At 46.3% G+C, this 18530-nt stretch overlaps 1 protein-coding gene across 1 annotated transcript in view; it reads left to right on the forward strand.

The window, feature by feature from the left end:
- The window catches only part of LOC133773410 (S-acyl fatty acid synthase thioesterase, medium chain-like), a 35370-nt gene extending 20449 nt beyond the window's left edge, over positions 1-14921 (forward strand). The window contains 4 exon segments of the mRNA XM_062210770.1: positions 79-178; positions 1250-1419; positions 14357-14439; positions 14779-14921. Of these exon segments, the coding sequence (XP_062066754.1) occupies positions 79-178; positions 1250-1419; positions 14357-14439; positions 14779-14921 (496 nt within the window).
- The last annotated feature ends 3609 nt before the right edge of the window (positions 14922-18530 follow it).

An 18530-nucleotide genomic window follows, 5' to 3' on the forward strand; every position in this document is an offset into this window, starting at 1 on the left:
CGTTCTACACTTGTACTGACACTTGATGGATCTTTACAAGTTTTGCTGAACAGTTACGTTTTTCTCTCCTGGATGTAGCAAGGGATCCTATATTGCTTTCATGACGGCACTGCACCTAAAAGAAAATCACAAGCTAGAACCGATGCACTTCTTCGTGTCAAGTACAACTCCTCCTCATGTAAGCAACTTTGTTTTCTTGGACGCGGGCGGTGGCGAGACAAAAATGGGGGAGGGGATAAAAATCAAGCTGCTATTTTCCGCTTGGCAGATTCTGGCCCACAGGGAATGATGACAGGAATACTACTTGCTATTGAAAATATCTCAAGTCCCTTACTGTCACAATCTCTCCATTTCTCTGAAATGTCTTCAACTGTTCCGGGATCCTCACCTGCACTGTTCTTGTACCTCTGAGCTGTCAGTGGCCATGGTGCTTTTCCTGTCCTTTCTGGTCGGCTGGGCACATAATCAACTTTCAGCAGAGTTGCTGGATCCGAACCAGGAAAGAATCTTTGAAATCGCGAGAGGTGACGTCACCTTTTTAGAATGAGCATGGCTTTTCAAAACCCAGTGTGCTGTGTCCACTACTCTTCTTCCTACCCTCTGGATCTTCCCTACCTCATCTGGATAAAAATCTCGAATGGCCTGGAATTCTGAGTCTGGAATTCTGAGTCTAGAATTCTGTACTATGGCACTGGAATGTCTGATCAACTTCCTCCTCCTTGCTTTGAAAAAGAAATGATTGGGGCCGGTGTTGTAGCATGCTAGGTAAAACCACCGCCTGCGATTCTGGTGCCCCCATATGGGTGACGGTTCCCATCACAGCTGCTCCACTTCCAATCCAGCTCTCTGCTAATGGCATGAGAAAGCAGGGGAGGATGGCCCAAGTAGTTTGGCCCCTGCACCCATGTGGGAGACCTGGAAGAATGTCCAAGTTCCCAGCTTCAGTCTGGCCCAGCACTGGACATTGTGGCCATTTGAGTGAACCAGCAGATGGAAGCTTGCTTGCTTGCTCTCTCTCTAGCTCTGTGTGTGTGTGTGTGTCTCCTCTGTAATTCTTGACAATAAGATAAAAAAATCACTAAATAAATGTCATAAAAAATAAATTATTCTCCCCTGAAACCTATAGATAAAGGATTCCATTGCCTAACCTTGATTTAGCAACTTCTTCTTTAGGCTGTTTGTAGTTTATGAGCAAGTATGGTATTGAAATAACATTCAATTGTGTGTGTTGTGTTGTTAATGTTTCAAGTCCAAAGACAGGTTTCAAGTTCCCAAAAGTAACGAACTGTCAGAAGAGGAACTGAGCCGGTATCTTGTGGACTTCGGCGGCACTCCCCAGGACTGCCTTGATGACAAGGAGTTTTTCCAGCAATACGCTCCCGTGCTGCTGGCAGATGCTGACATTGTGCGTAATCACACGTAAGTAATCGAGATAGGTTTTACTGCACAATTATGTAAAGGAAATGTAGATTGGCAGTTTACTGATGCTGCTTAGATGGGAGAAGAGATTCTAAACTTTGATTTCATTTCCTTTGGAGCCACCTGTCATATTTGTATTGGTTTAGAATGGAGCCTGGGCATAGGAATTTCATCTATATGGGTTGGTGCTGTGGTACAGTGAGTTAAGCCACCACCTGCAGTGTCGGCATCCCATATGGGTGCCAATTCAAGTCCCGGTTGCTCTTCTGATCCAGCTCCCTGCTAATGGCCTGAAAGCAGTAAAAGCTGACCCAGCCCTTGGAGTCTTCCCACCCCATGGGAGACCCAGAAGAAGCTCCTGGCTCCTGGCTTTGGCCTGGCCCATCACTGCAGCCACTTGAGAAGTGAACCAGTGGAAGGAAGATCTCTGTCTCTCCCACCTCTCTCTCTGTAACTCTGCCTTTCAAATAAATAAATAGTTAAAGAAAAACAGGAAAAGAAACTGTGTCTATAAAAAATGGTTAACATGTATTTGTCTCCACAAAAATGTGGTTAGACATGCATGTTTTATAACATAATATTTTTGAAAGTGTTATTTATTTGAAAGGCAGAGTGAGAGAGCGAGAGAGAGAGAGAGGAGAGAGAGCGAGAGCGAGAGAGAGAGAGAGGAGAGAATGTAAGAGAGTAACAATGATCATTCATTTTCTGGTCACTCCCCAAAAGGCCACAGTGGTCAAAGCTGAGCCAGCCCAAAGCCAGAACTCCATCTGGTCTCCCAAGTGGGTGGCACTTGGGCCATCTTCTGCAGCTTTCCCAGACACATTAGTAGGGGGCTGGATTGGAAGTGGAGCAGCCAGAACTTGAATTGGCTCTTGTCTGGGATGCTGGCATCACAAGCAGCGGCTTAACCCACTGAGCCATGGTGCTGGCTGCATCACATATTTTTTGAATGAATTAGTACCAAAGCATTCTCATCTTCTTAGAGGCATCATTGGGAGTGGATTGCTTGTAAGTGTGGATGTGAACTAGGGGAGATTTGCTTTCTTGTGAATTTTGTTTCCCCAAACCTCAATGGCTCCTCCTGGTCTGACTTACCCATGGCTGTTACTGTAGAGCCAGCCTTTAGCTGTCATGCATGCCTTCTGTTTTGCCTGGGCCTTGTTCCCTTGGAGTAAGTTTCTTGGAGGAAGAAGCCTGAATCTATACTTTTGCTTCCTCCACAAAGTCTGGAACTGGGCAGGGACCACACTGGGCAGTGCTTACAAAGAGGAGTTCACAAAGAGCTACCAAAAGTGGAGCAGACTAGCAACACCTTGAGAATGCAGGCAGTCCATTCATTTTTCACACATCCTCTATTCACCGCTCACCTTCAATCTGTTGTAAAGTTCATGATTTACCTCCCAGATGTCCCAAGTCTTATCCATGTCTCTCCATTTCTACCCAAAAGGCAAATCTGCCTTGTGCTTCTGTCTTAGCACACAGTTAGGATCACAAAATACTAGTCAGACTTCAAAAAAAAATTGAAACTTGACATCAAAAATCTATAGTAATCAGGGGTCAGTGTCTTGTGAAGTATTAAGACACCACTTGAGATACCTGCAGCCTAAATCAGGGTGCCTGAGTTCAAGTTCCCTGTTCTCCATTCCAGCTTCCTGCTGAAGTGCACCCTGGGAACCATCAGGTGATGGCTCAAGTAGATGGGTCCCAGCCACTCATCTAGGAGACCTGGATTGAGTTCCCAACTCCTGGCTTTGGCCTGGCCCAGCCTAGCTACTGTGGGCATTTGGAGAGTGAATCAGCATAGGGGAGCTTGTCGGGCCCTCACCAGCGAGGGTCCAACGTAGTCATGACACAGTCACTGTTCATCGGTTCTCAAGGAACTTTCACCCTTTCTCAGTTCTCAAGGAACTTTCACTCTTTCTCAGTTCTCAAGGAACTTTTACTTGTGGGGGCGGAAGGAAAGTGGGGAGAGGAGAAAAGAAAAGGAGGGGCAGCGGCGGCCGCGCCCGCCTGCCCAGATCCCAAAGTCCCTTTATGCTGATATCGTCCAATCAGATGAAAAGGCGCATACAGCCTCAGGTCGAAAGTTCATCTGTTTCACCTGGTTCTTCCTAGTTGTTTATGCAGAGTCCATTCTGTTTCATCTGTTTCACCTGGCTGTTTTCATAGGCCTTGTGGTTGACCAATTGCTGCAAACCATGTAGATGAGGTTCTCACAGGTGGCCAGCCTGCGGTTCCCCACAGCTCCCCCTTTTTTGTTATTTATGGCACGGAGTTGTGCCTGTCTTAGGTTCCCAGTGACGCGCCACTTGCTTCATGCCAAGCCATATCTGCTGCTGAGGGACAGAGCGATACATAGCAAGCATAGCCTGTCGGACCACTACAAATCAACAAATCTGATGCACTGTTAAATTCAAGTCCTCAGGACAACAAGAGTGATTAAACAAGACCTCAAGTAACAATGTTAATGCCATTTACAAAGGAAAAAACTGATACAAAAACATTCTTATTTACATTACACAAAGCTTAGGTGTTAGCCTTGAACGTAACTTTCAAAATACCTTCAAATATATCCAACTCAGGTCACTTTGCTGATTTGCTGCAGTACAAATCACGTGCAACATCTTTTTCCTTAAGACAAAAGAATTCTTCAAACAATACTGCAAGTACATCACTAAACACCATGAACTCAGGAGTTTTACCACACTTTTTACTATTCAAAAAACTTATAGTATATAGAGCTATAGCCAATGCATCGCAATTAGCTACCTTATATTCTCCTATTCCCCCTTTTGTTTATTAAAGTTTTTAAATACAGGTGAGTCCGTTCAATTATTGCCTGCCCTTTGGGATTATAGGGCACACCTGTAACGTGCTTTATGCCGAATTCTTTTAAGAATGTAGCAAAATGGGCTGAAGTGTACACCGGCCCGTTATCTGTTTTGATAATTTTGGGCACCCCCAAGCGGCAAAGGACTGTAGACAGTGTTGAATAACCTGTTGAGTTACTTCTTTGTTTAGAGCCGTGGCTGACACAATTCCAGAGAACGTGTCCCCTGACACGTGCAAACTGCTCTGGCGTCTTTGCATCTGCGCGATTTTAAGGCATTCTTCAACCTTCTGTAAGATTGCAGCTGCCTCTGGGGTCAGCGTACGAGGTGAGGCAAGCTGTGAATCGCCTTCCAAGATGTTAAACGATGGGTGCATTTCATCAGTGGTTAGTTTACAATAAGGCCGTATCCAGTTTAAGTTACCACATAATTTTTGGAAGTACAAAATCTAAAGGAGCCACAGTAGTTGGTGTTAACCTTAGCCCTAGGTACTGGACCACAGTGCCCTTTTGAATCTTTTCTGGTGCAATTTGTAACCCCGCCGTCTGCAAGCATGAGGTTAGCATGGTAAACGCTCTTTCTAGGGTGTCTTCTCTAGTAGCTGCCAACAGCACGTCTGCAAATGAAGTTGCTCTAAGACATCCCTCTCCCATAAAGTTACAGGGATAGCACACAGTAAGGTTGTACTTTGCCTGTGGTGCCTTCTTGATCTTTTCAGTCTAGCACTTGCTCGCTTCGGGATTGGGCAACAGCAGTGCCTAATCCTACCAAGGTGTTATCTCCTTCCTGGAGGAGCCATGAAGGAGGCCAGTCTTGTTTGGAGATAATACTAACATCTGCGCCTGTATCTAATAGCCCCTTGATTGCCTTTCTTTTGATAATAAGAGTCCATAGTGGGCGCTCGCCAAGAGTCATAGTGAGCTGCAAAATGCTTTCCTTGATTACCTCTAATATCCTTTACAAGGCCTATTATTAGCAGCTGAGCAATGGGCTGCAATGGCAGCAGCTGCACTATCCCCTTCGTAGATTGGAACATTACTTTGAGCTGTGAGCAAGGCAACTGAATAAGCCCCGTTAATGAATTTGTAGCCCTTCCTATAGTAACGCCTAAATCGTGGATATCATCCATGGGCTCCCGAGGTTCCACACCTATTGTCTGGATTCCCATTTGAGGTGTTAATACTAAATAGTTGAATAGTTGGTGGCTCACAGCTCTGTGCAGTAAACGCTTGCCGGTCCTTTTGAGACGGTCCTACTCCTCCCATGGTTTGTCCTTTCACCCATTGAGTTTTCGGACTCCTGGGTGTGGGGGCCCGCCACTCATTTTTTGGAATGTACTTTTCTGGCCATTTTTTTTTTTTTTTTTTTTTGACAGGCAGAGTGGATAGTGAGAGAGAGAGGAGAGACAGAGAGAAAGGTCTTCCTTTTTGCCATTGGTTCACCCTCCAATGGCCGCTGTGGCCGGCGCATCTTGCTGATCCGAAGCCAGGAGCCAGGTGCTTCTCCTGGTCTCCCAAGCGGGTGCAGGGCCCAAGGACTTGGGCCATCCTCCACTGCACTCCCGGGCCATAGCAGAGAGCTGGCCTGGAAGAGAGGCAACCGGGACAGGATCGGTGCCCCAACCGGGACTAGAACCCGGTGTGCCGGTGCTGCAAGGCGGAGGATTAGCCTGTTAAGCCACGGCGCCGGCCCCTATTCTGGCCATTTAATCTGGTGGGCGATAGGAGCGAATTGCCTGCTTTATCTTGCTTGGAATAGCACTCATTTGCCCAATGGCTGCCTTTACCGCATAGGGCACAGTCCTGATTGGCGTCCCAATTGTCTGTTCTGTACATTCCCTTTTCATGTGACCTTCTTTTCCACACTTAACATTTTCGTCCTAGCCCGTTCCTTGGAATGACCTTCCATGTCCTCCAGGCTAGTTCTCTCACTTGCATCAAAACCTCATTAGGACAACTAGCCTGAGCCTGTTTGTCATTATCCTCATTCCAGGCTGGCTGACCGCTCCTAGTGTTAGCATGGGCCTGAGCCCTCGCGAGCTCTCTTTAAGCCGCCCCTGTCCAGAGGAGGAAGTCTTCCCCACCAAGCACTGACTTGTTGCAGCAACACGGGGGAACTCCTCTTATGAGCAAATGTGCCGACCTCTGTCTCCATCTAGGCTCCCAGATTGAGATTCTCTCTGCGTTTCCTCTAGTAAATCAGCCCCTTCATCTAAGAGGGTTGCTATTTCCTAGCTTGGTCGAGTAGTTGCCATAACCTAAGGACTTCAGGCGATTTCTCTGCTGCCCTCAATTGTCTTCTGACCCTACGCCATTGTTCCTTTTCTAACTCACCGCTTTACAGCGGCTGCTTTCACGGGCGTCCCCGCTACTTTTTTCTTTTTTCCTTTTCTTAAAGGACAACTTGGTTGTCGAGGGATCCCTTTTTTCCGCGGTACCAACCCTAGACTTTACCACCTAGATTCCCGTGCTTTCCATACGTTCTAATTTTTTCTTTCTTGCTTCCAGTGACCAGTCCGACTATCCGAGTCACGGCACCATTTGTCGGACCCTCGCCAGCGAAGGTCCAATGGGAGCTTGCTTTCTTTTTCTCTCCCTTTCTCCCTCTGACTTTGAAGTAAATAAATATTTTTTAAAATCTTCATATTCAATATAGTATGTTACTGGTACAAAACCAGAAAGACTGACCAATGGAACAAAAGCCCAGAATAAACTCATGCATTTACAATCAAGGATCCAGGAATACACATGAGCAAAAGACAGTCCATTCAATAAACGGTGCTGGGAAAATTGGATATCCACATACAAAACAGTGAAATCAGATCCCTTTCTCATATTGCACACAAAGATTTACTCAAAGTGGATTGAAGACTTAAATGTAAGACCTGAAATTGTAAAACTCCAAGAATAAAACACAGGGAGAAAGTACCACAACATTAGCCTGGGCAACACTTTGTTATGAGCAAAATGTACACGCAACAAAAGCAGAAACACATAATTGAGATTATATCAAATGAAAGGCTTTTGCACAACAAAGGAAACGAGAATAAAGAGTTAATCTTATGGATTGGGAACAAAATTTGTAAACCACATATCTTAAGAGGGTTAATACCCAAGGAACATAAATAACTTAATAACAAATAACCAGATTTAAAATGGGCAAAGGACCTAATATGAATAGATATTTCTTAAGACATACAAATGGCTAACAGGTATATGAAAAACATCATTTATCACTAGGGAAAAGCAAATTAAACTACAGTATCTCATAGCTATTAAAATGGTTATCAAAAGAAGACAAAAGATTAGTTGTCACCGATCAGGGAGAACATATGATATTTGTCCCTTTGGGACTGGCTTAATTCACTCAGCATGGGATCTCACTCGCAGATCTCTGTGAGATCCCAGTAGAAAGAATGGGCCATCAAAGAAGGAGGTACCTTTCTCTGAAGGGAGGAGAGAACTTCCACTTTGACTATGACCTTGTCTAAATAAGATCGAAGTCAGCGAACTCAAAAGGCTTCCACAGCCTTGGCAACTCATGACTAGAGCTTAGGGAGATTACTGACGTCATAAACAAGAGTGTCAAATTGTGAAGTCAACAACAGGAGTCACCATGTACTTCCTCCTCATGTAGGATCTCTGTCCTTAATGTGTTATCCAATGTGAATTAATGCTATAACTAGTACTGAAACAGTATTTTACACTTTATGTTCTGTGTGGGTGCAAACTGATGAAATCTTTACTTAATATATACTAAATTGATCTTCTGTATATAAAGATAATTGAAAATGAATCTTGTCTATGGCCATACCACCCTGAACGCGCCTGATCTCATCTGAAAATGAATCTTGATGTGAATGGAATGGGAGAGGGAGCGGGAGATGGGAGGGGTGAGGGTGGGAGGGATGTTATGGTTGGGGGGGAAGCCATTGTAGTCCTTAAGCTGTACTTTGGAAATTTATATTTACTAAATAAAAGTTTAAAAAAAGAATAAATTAATTAAAAAAAAAAGATTACAAGTGTTGGCCAGAATGTGGAAAAAGAGAATGCTTCATACATTGTTGGTTAGAATGTAAATTACTATAGCCACAATGGAAACCATGAAGACTCTGCACAAAATGGAAATTAGAACTTCCCATGATCTAGAGGAACTCAAATCAGTAGGTCAAGAGATACCTGCCCGCCAGTATTCACTGCAGCACTATTCACTAAGGCCAAGATGCACAGTCAACTTGTGCATCCATCAGGAGTTAACCTATGTACCCATCAGCAAACGTGATATACACCCATAATGGAATAATAGCCTTTAAAAGGATACTGTCACTTGAGATAACACAGACCAACCTGGAGGACATTATGCTAAGTGAAACATCAGGCACAGAAAAACAAACACCACATGATTCCACATGTGGAATCCAAAAATGTTAAACCAGGGAGTAAGTGGGGCTTGGGGAGGCACAGAGGAGATGCTGGTCAAAGGGTACAAAGTTTCAGTTAGGAGGAAGTTTCTGAAATCCAATGCACAGCATGGTAACTACAGTTAATAATAATATAATCAGTATTAATTTCTTTTCTTTTTTTTTTAATTTTTGACAGGCAGAGTGGATAGTGAGAGAGGGAGAGAGAGAGAAAGGTCTTCCTTTTTGCCGTTGGTTCACCCTCCAATGGCCGCTGTGGCCGGCGCATCTCGCTGATCCGAAGCCAGGAGCCAGGTGCTTCTCCTGGTCTCCCAAGCGGGTGCAGGGCCCAAGGACTTGGGCCATCCTCCACTGCACTCCCGGGCCATAGCAGAGAGCTGGCCTGGAAGAGAGGCAACCGGGACAGGATCGGTGCCCCAACCGGGACTAGAACCCGGTGTGCCGGTGCTGCAAGGCGGAGGATTAGCCTGTTAAGCCACGGTGCCGGCCCATAATCAATATTAATTTCTAAGAGGGGGTAAAGCCTGTGGTACAGTGGGTTAAGCTGCCACTTGGGGCACCTTTAACCCAAGTCAGAGTGCCAGTTTAGGTCCTGGCTTCTTTTTTTTGACATGCTGATAGACTGACAGATTATTTATTTATTTGAAAGGCAGGGGCCGGCGCCGTGGCTCACTAGGCTAATCCTCCGCCTTGCAGCGCCGGCACACCAGGTTCTAGTCCCGATCGGGGCACCGGGTTCTGTTCCGGTTGCCCCTCTTCCAGACCAGCTCTCTGCTGTGGCCAGGGAGTGCAGTGGAGGATGGCCCAAGTGCTTGGGCCCTGCACCCCATGGGAGACCAGGAGAAGCACCTGGCTCCTGCCATCGGATCATCGTGGTGCGCCAGTCGCAGTGCGCCAACCGCGGCGGCCATTGGAGGGTGAACCAATGGCAAAGGAAGACCTTTCTCTCTGTCTCTCTCTCTCACTGTCCACTCTGCCTGTCAAAAATTAAAAAAAATAAAAAATAAAAAAAAAGGCAGGGTTACACACACACACACACAGAGAGAGAGAGAGAGAGAGAGAGAGAGAGAGAGAAATAGATCGTTCATTCTCTGGTTCACTCCCCAAATGGCCATAATAGCCAGGGACTGGGCTAGGCCAAAGCCTGGAGCCAGGAACTCCATTCAGGTCTCTCACACGGGTAGCAGGGGACCAAGAGCTCGGGCCATCTTCCACTGCTTTCCCAGCCACGTCATGCAAGGAGCTGGATCAGAAGTGGAGCATCAGGGACTGCAACCAGCATTGCAGACAGCAGTATAACCCGCTCTGCCACAACACCTGCCCCTGCGTCCTAGCTTCTCTGCTTCTGATCCAAGTCCCTGCTAATACACCTGAGACGCAGATGATGGCTCAAGTACTTTAACTCCCTACCACCCACATGAGATACCAAGACAAGAGTTCGAGGTTCCTTGGCTTCAGCCTAGCCCAGCCCCGGCGTTGAAGGCATTTGGGGACTGAGCAGATGTGAGATCGCTCTCTGTCTCTTCCTCTCTCTCTCTCTGTTGCTCTGCCTGTCAAATCAATCAACCTTTATTTTTAAAAAACATCAACCCTTGCACAATGGTTAACCACACCGTAGTTAGAGTCTGCTTACCAGCTTGAAACCCTCTGCCTGTGTCTTACCAACTGTGTGACACTGCGTCTTCAACACTTTGTCTAATCCATCAAAGGCAGAGACAATAACTACTCCTGGTGTCCTGGAGTGGAATGCACCAAGCGGTACTTAGCAAAGGGTTTGGCACAGAACAAATCAGAAGCCATATTTAAAACCAAGACACAACGAAACCCAACGATCACTGAGATTTTAAAAACTTTAAAAAATTCAGGGCTGGGCTAGGCCCAAACCAGGACGGCAGGGACCCGAGCACTTGGGCCCTCTCTGCTACCTCTTGGTTCTGCTGGCAGGAAGCTGGATCAGAATCAGAGGCAGGACTTGATCCAAGCGCTTTCCTAAGGATGCGGGCCTCCCAAGGGCGGCTTAACCCGCTGTGCCACAGCAGCCGCTCCTACCGCTGCCTTTCCTCACGAACACCAATACAACTCACACACAATACCCCAAACACCAAAAACCAGAAACAACGCACTCCCAGCGGCACTCTGCTCACGGAATCATGAAAACCGACACAACGCGCCCACCCGCTCCCGAGCGAAACAAGTCACGGCGGCTACTCACAACTGCCAGCTGCTCCTCTCCAAGTTCGAAATCCCTGCTGAAGCTCTGCTCCGGGGCTCGCCGCCTCTCCCCTTTGTTGCTCCTTCGCCTTTTTCAGTAGGCTCTCTCCTCACGCCCTCGGCTTCCCGCCACCGCCCAGCGCTGGGCCTGTGGCGCAACCGGAAACGGGCGGCCGCCGTGACGTCACGGGCACGCGCCTCCCCAGCCGGCCCCTCGCCCGCGCCCGGTGCTGCTCGCGCTTCTCAGGCTACAATCCTGACTCCGGGGTCGCCCCCGTGGCTCACTAGGTTAATCCTCCGCCTGCGGCGCCGGCATCCCATATGGGAGTCGGGTTCTAGTCCCGGTCGGGGTGCCGGATTCTGTCCCCGTTGCTCCTCTTCCAGTCCAGCTCTCTGCTGTGGCCATAACAGCCATTTAAGGGGTGAACCAACGGAAAGAAGACATTTGTCTCTGTCTCTCTCTCTCTCTCACTGTCTAACTATATCTGTTAAATAAATAAAAGAATTCTGATTCCGCTCCTTAGGCTGGTGGCTATTGGTCTTGTCCTCCTCTCTTGGATGTTTGCCTTTTAACTTGTTTTTCTTTGTGTTTCGCTGTCTGTCTTCAGGTTCACCGCTTTTCCCCTCAGCTGTATCGAGTCTACGGATGAGCCTGTCAAGAAAGAAATTCTAGAAATTTTTAGAAGTTCCATTAAACTCTCTCGCTAGTTTCTGCCCCTCTAATGAAGTTCTCCATTTGAGTGTGCATGTGTCCAACTTCCTTGGACATATTAACCATAGGTATTTTAAAGCCTGGTAGTTCCAACATCTGGGTCTTATCTGCATCTTTTGATCATCCCTTAACCATAGATTGTTTAGTTCTTGCTCTCTTGTGTGTCCAATTTTCTTAATTTAAACAGTGTACTTATTTTAAAAGTCAGAGTGCGCTCCCATCTACTAGTTCACTTTCCAGATGCCTTCAGAAGCTGGGGCTGGGCCTGCCTGAAGGCAAGAAATGGGAACCCAATCCAGGTTCCTCACACAGGGAACAGGGACCCAAGTACTTGAGCCATACCTGCTGCCTCCCAGGGTGCATGCCAGCAGGACTGTGAGATTGGGAGCAAAAGCAGGACTTGATTACAGGCGCTCCATTATGGGGTGCAGGCATCCCATGCAGCCTTGCAACTGCTGTGCCAAAGGCTCACTCCCATTTTTCTTTTTGATTTAAAGCATTGTGCATAAAATAGTAGAGCCTGAAATGAATATTCTTTACACCTGAGTTTGAGCACATTTCTCTTCCCAGGCCGTCACTGCATGGAGTTGAGTCAACTAGACTGGAGTTAACTGCATTTGGTTTTTGTTGTCTGAATGGTCACCTCCAGTGCACCACCAGGTCCTCAAACCTGTGGTGTTGAGTGCTTGGCATGGGGACTGAGTTCTCAGTGTTCTGGCTTTGAGTCTTCCTACGATGCCCCTCTCTGGCAGAGATAGCTGTATCTAGTTACTCGATGCCTATTAACCTCTGGAGTAATACAGGGAGTTCTTGGCCATCCTAGATTGTCATAAGCATCAATCCTAGGCGAGCCCCTTGTGGCTGAGCTGTGTGCACTGGACTTTCTCAGCATGCCTGCCTCTTCTCCTTGTTTCATACAAATTCTGTCTTCTATCTGTGGTTGGCTTGGGAGATTCTGGTCCCTTCCCACAATTAGATTTCTACTGAGCTTTGGTGTAGAATTGTTTGCTCTTCCTGCCCCTAACCTCCCTGCAGCCCTGGTCTCCACCTGTGCCCTAGGACTGGGAGAGTGTGAGGCCCCTCTCAGCCACACCTGTGCCCATCCATGCTCCTCACTCTTCTTAGAGGGGCCTGCCCCTCCTTGTGTTGCACACACAGCTCCCTGAGTTCAAGAAATTACGATGTTGTAATTTATGGTTTGGGTGTTTATTTCTCCTCACTGTTAGGGTGGGGTGGCACGCTTGCTTTTCTACAGCTATGTGGAAGCAAATTCCTTGCCTGGAGTACTGAAAAAGTCGCTTAACTCGGTCCTCTCCTAGACTCTTGTTCCCCCCTTCAACCCACGCTGCAACCCCCATACATTACCAGAGAACTAGGCGTCAACTTTGATCCTGATCCGTTTTGCCTGGAATCCTGCTGGTGTCTTTCTCTTTCTTAGAATGAACAAATTCTTCACATGGCCCGTGCTCACCTCTTCTGCCCCAGTTTGCCCCAACACCCCCCTCCCCACCTTGTTCTGTAGACAATGCCTCCCCTCATCCGTTTATGCTCCTTCCTCCTGGTTTCTCTGCTGCTCCTGACCCCTTTGTCCCCTCTTTTCTTATTCATTCTGATCTCAGAGCCACCCCCTCCCCTCAGAGAAAACCGCCTGTGTGGCCTTCCCCGCCCTTGACTTCCCATCACATGCAACCAGATCACCCTGAACTCCCACTCGTTCTTCTGTCTCCCACTCGTTGTCTATCTCATTAATGGCAGTCTGAGCAGCAAGAGGTCAGGGAATGGACTTTTCACACATCCTTAATGGCTGGCACACACACTCAGTGTCCAGCTCAATCAAATTTTCTATTGCTGCTGTTATGAAACTTGCTCTGTGCATAGCAAGGTTGTGCTAGACCACGGAGAGCTGGAAGACACAAGAGAGGTCTTATTTCCCAGGAATTACAGTTAAAAGTATAGGTTGTCAGCTATCCCACTCCTGGGAATATCTATCTATAGGAGATGAAAACAGTATATGAAAGTTAACTGCACTCCCATATTTATAGCAGCTCAATTCACAATAGCTAAGATATGCAATCAGCCTAGATGCCCACCAACTGAGGACTGGATAAAGAAAATGTGGTATAAATACACAATGGAATATTACTCAGCCACAAAAAGAATGAAATCCTAAATGGGTGCAACTGTAGATTATTAGGCTTAGTGAAATTAGCTAGTCCCCAGAGAAAACTATTTTCTCTTATTCGTGGTAGTTAATATACAGAGAGGATAAAATTATGTGAATGACAGTTTGTTTGGCATATAATTAGAAATGTTGCTTCATTGAATCATACCATGTAATAACGTACTCATTTCACACATTTAGAAAATATTCAACAGTGGAATAATAAGAACTTTGAGGGTGATGACAAAAAAGGTCCTTGATCTGTAGACTTCAATGCATTTCCTGATGTGAACACTGTATTTTAATCTTTAATTTTTTTTAAATGATGTATCAGTTGTAAGCAGCCTCACCCCGAGTTGTATGAGTACCCCAGTGCTATCCTGCTTCCTCTCACAATCTTCTAGAAATTAGATACTGGCAATGGTCTCAGGCAGGCCCTGAGAGGGAGAGGTGTCCCTGGTGAAAGTGAGGCTGGCATTGCTGAGACTGGCCAAGGGGAAAGTGGGGGCCACCCCATGTTCGTTTCAGTGAGGTCATCAAGAGGGAAAGAGTCTGGGATGCCGATTATGAAGAATTACTAACCAGCTCTTTCATGTTTACAGCTTTGACATACCCTCCAAAGCTGTCATTTCTTGTGACTTAACATGTTTCCTGGGCTCTGACGATATTGCAAAGGATATGCAAGGTGAAATTATTTTCATTGTTCTCACTATTGTTTTGGAATATGTATTTCACATATGATTTTCAGCTAACATCAACTGGCAGTTATCACAATAAGTAGCAAATTGGTCCAGGTTATATTTCATGTAAATGGAGAGATGCCAGTCCCATGCAACATGAGAGAACACAGGTGATACTGCTGTAGACTGATAGGCCTTAGAAAAATTAAAAACATGGGCCACACAGAACCTGAGACCTTGGAAGGAACTCTACTACTGAGTGTCAGCTCTCAGAGAAACAATATCTGGAAGTAAATCGTTAGCTGTCGTTGGTAAATCTCATTTGTTATTGATTCCATTTTTAGCCTGGAAAGACATAACCAGTGGAAGTCTTGACATTCGTGTGCTTCCTGGAGACCACTTTTATCTTAAGGAACCTGCCAATGAGAATTTCATCAAGAACTACATAGCCAAGTGTCTGGAACTATCGTTGCTTACTAATTGTTAGATCAATTCCTTGTAGTCTTAAAATAGTCCAGGTGTCCGCATGCTACGCTTCTCAGTTATACAGATGTATGCTTAATCGTTTTCTTCAGAGATTGGAAATTATACACTTTCTACTCTCAGGGTGATTTGTTACACATAGATCTATTTCTTCATGGAGCATGTGTGTACCTGTGGACAAAAGTCAGAGAGATAACAAACACTTCTGACAGAGCCCTTTGTCTTCATGTTAGAATCTCACTTGATTCTCTTCTGGGGGAAGTTTGCAAAATCCTGCTTGGTAAATTAGCCATATATTTGCTTCAATTATTTAATGGTGAAAGTGATTAACAAGGGAAATGCTTGGAATTATTGTTTGACCAAACACTGTGGGCTCAAAGTTTGATGTAATCTTTAGAAATATAGGGGAGCCCCATTTAATAAGGAAATTTTAACTACCACTTTGTAAAAAGAAGAGGGCCCTAAATCAATTGTTGTCATCTGTACCAGCAAGTCCGCAGCATGCCTACAACCCTGGCTCTCCTTCTACACCAGCTGCCTGGTGGCTGTGTGTTGCCCTGCTACCCTGGCAAAGACTGGCTGGGGCCCACAGTGAGCCCTCTCAGTGACAGCAAGTCCACAGTCTGGCCCGTGGTGTAGGGGGTGACCAAGCACAAATGCCATTCCAGCCAGGCTGCCTTGGCTTTACTCTGTGACAACGGAAACCTGGCATAGGGAGAAGGCAGAAGCTGGAAACAAACAGGAACCAAGAGAAAAAGGAAAGCTTTAGAAGAGTCAGAGTAACAGCAGCACACTACCAATGGGATCCACACACTGCTACTGAAGGGGGCGAACAGTCACGGCACCTCTGGAGCCACACAGCCCCTGACCTCTGCCACCTTCCAAACCACATCAGCCTCTTCAAAGCCTGACCATGCAATCAGATCCCCCTGATTTGCCTGTTTCTTTCAGCTCTTCACAATAAAGTCTACTACTTACTGCAACCAATGCCTCTTCCTTACATAGAATTGCATATTAAAGTGCTACATAGGAAATGTGAAAGCATCAGTGTGTTTATGAGCACACACTATGGCTTCATATTTTTGTGACTGTTTTAAGTAATGTGCATAGAGTCTTAGTAAGATTAAGAAAAGTACACACAGGAAACATTCCTCCTAATAGATCACCCTTTTTAACAAAATGAATATAATATAAAATTGTTGGGGAAGGACATGAGTTGGAATTCACAAATTCAGTTTAGAAATAGCTTCAAGCAAATTGTACTCAATGCTTAGTGTATATTGTACTTTACCCTCCCATTCCAAACTTTCAGGGCTCTCTTACTGAAGAATTGGTACAAAAGCAATGTGGATTTATGATTATTAATGTGAAACATTTTTATTCAATATGGTCTATAAATGGGAATCTCACAATGTGTCCCGTGCCAGGCTTCTGGCCAAGCTTTTCTCCTGTCTCTCCACAGGGGAGGCGAGGTCCACACAGACCAGCTCTGAGAGTTTCCAAGCCTTCATGTGCTGGTCAACTTCAGCTGTCAACTTGACTCCTAAAATACTAAGGCATACTTACAGACCTAGAAAAGTGGTATTTTGGGTGTGTCTGTGAGAGTGTTTCCAAACAAGATTAGCACATGAGTCTCAGGGACCTAGGAGGGAAGAGCCCACCTCAGTGTGGGCAGGCACCATCAACTGATGGAGGGTCTGGACAGAACCAATACAGAAATCAAACTGGCGTCTCCTGCTCTGTGAGCTGGGATGCACTTGCCTCTTGCCTTGGACATCAGTGGCTGGCCTTTGGACTCCAGGTCTTAGGCCAGCAGCCCCAGTGCTGGTGCCTGGGCATTTTGCCTTGAACTGAGAGTTACACCCTGGGCCTCCCTGTTTCTGGGGCCCTTAGACTCGGTCACACTCCCAGCATCCCAGGATCTCCAGCCTGCCGACAACTTGTCATGGGACTTCTCAGCTACCACATGAGACAATTCTTTTTTTTTTTTTTTTCTTTTGACAGGTAGAGTGGACAGTGTGAGAGAGAGACAGAGAGAAAGGTCTTGCTTTGCCGTTGGTTCACCCTCCAATGGCTGCTGTGGTCGGTGTGCTGCGGCCGGCACACCGCGCTGATCCAATGGCAGGAGCCAGGTACTTTTCCTGGTCTCCCATGGGGTGCAGGGCCCAAGCACTTGGGCCATCCTCCACTGCACTCCCTGACCACAGCAGAGAGCTGGCCTGGAAGAGGGGCAACCGGGACAGAATCCGGTGCCCCAACCGGGACTAGAACCCGGTGTGCCGGCGCCGCAAGGCGGAGGATTAGCCTAGTGAGCCGCGGTGCCGGCCCACATGAGACAATTCTAATAATTCCCTCTTCATGTATCTATACACATATTCTGTGGCTTCTGTCTCTAAAGAACACTAAAACACCTCTATTGCAAAAGCCCAGGTGTAGCTGATAGCTTCTCCTTGGAGGATGTGGACCTTCACTTCATTGTGGAAGACATCTGAGTATCTTCAGACAAATCTTAGGGGCCATAAGAGGCAGCTTGACTTTTCAAAATGTTCCAGTTGATAAATCAAGCTTGATGATTAAAATAATTAAACCTTTTGAGATGACTTTAGATTCCTACAGTTATAAAAAAAATACAGACATCCCACAGAGCCTTTTACCCAATTTGTACATTTGGTAACAACACTGTAAAAACTGAAATGTAACATCTCAATCAGGAAGCTGCCATGGCTGCAGTGAAGATACAGAACAACCCAACATCACAGTACCTCTCCTGCTGCCCTTTGACAGCCACACCTGCTTTCCTCCTCTCTGGCAGCCATTATCCTGTACTTAATGCTTGTAATTTTACCATTTTAAATATAGTAACTGAATATGGAAAATCAAAAAGTTCATGGAAATTGTGTATTATGAGACTGTGTTTTACAAAAAAAAATTATGAAAATACTATGCATGGATTTCAAACATTTTTTATACCAAAGGAAACTTGCTTTTTAATTCCGTTTTTTATTAACTTTTTGAGGCCCCAATAGAATAATTCAACACACTGGGGCAGGTGTTTGATGCAGTGGTTGAGACACAGCTTGGGACACACACATCCCACACTGAGGTACCTGGGTTCGAGTCTGGTCTTTGCTTCTGATTCCAGTTTCCTGCTAAGGAGCACCCTGGAAGGCAGCAGGTAACAGCCCAAGTAAGTGATCAGGTCTGGCTCTCCAATGGGAGCCCTGAGATGTGTTCTTGGATCCTGACTGCAGCCCTGGCCTAGCCTCAGCTATTGTGGGCAATTGGGGAGTGGACCAGAGGATGGGAGCTCTCTCTCTCAAAAAAAAATTACTTTTTAAAAATAACATGAAGTTGGCTGGCGCTGCGGCTCACTTGGCTAATCCTCCACCTGCAGCACTGGTACCCCGGGTTCTAGTCCCGGTTGGGGCACCGGATACTGTCCTGGTTGCTCCTCTTCCAGTCCAGCTCTCTGCTGTGGCCTGGGAAGGCAGTGGAGGATGGCCCAAGTCCTTGGGCCCTGCACCCCATGGGAGACCAGGAGAAGCACCTGGCTCCTGGCTTCAGATCAGCGTGGTGAGCTGGCCGCAGTGTGCTGGCCGCAGCAGCCATTGGG

Source organism: Lepus europaeus, chromosome 14 (genome assembly GCF_033115175.1).
Source record: "Lepus europaeus isolate LE1 chromosome 14, mLepTim1.pri, whole genome shotgun sequence".
Classification (NCBI taxonomy): Eukaryota; Metazoa; Chordata; class Mammalia; order Lagomorpha; family Leporidae; genus Lepus; species Lepus europaeus.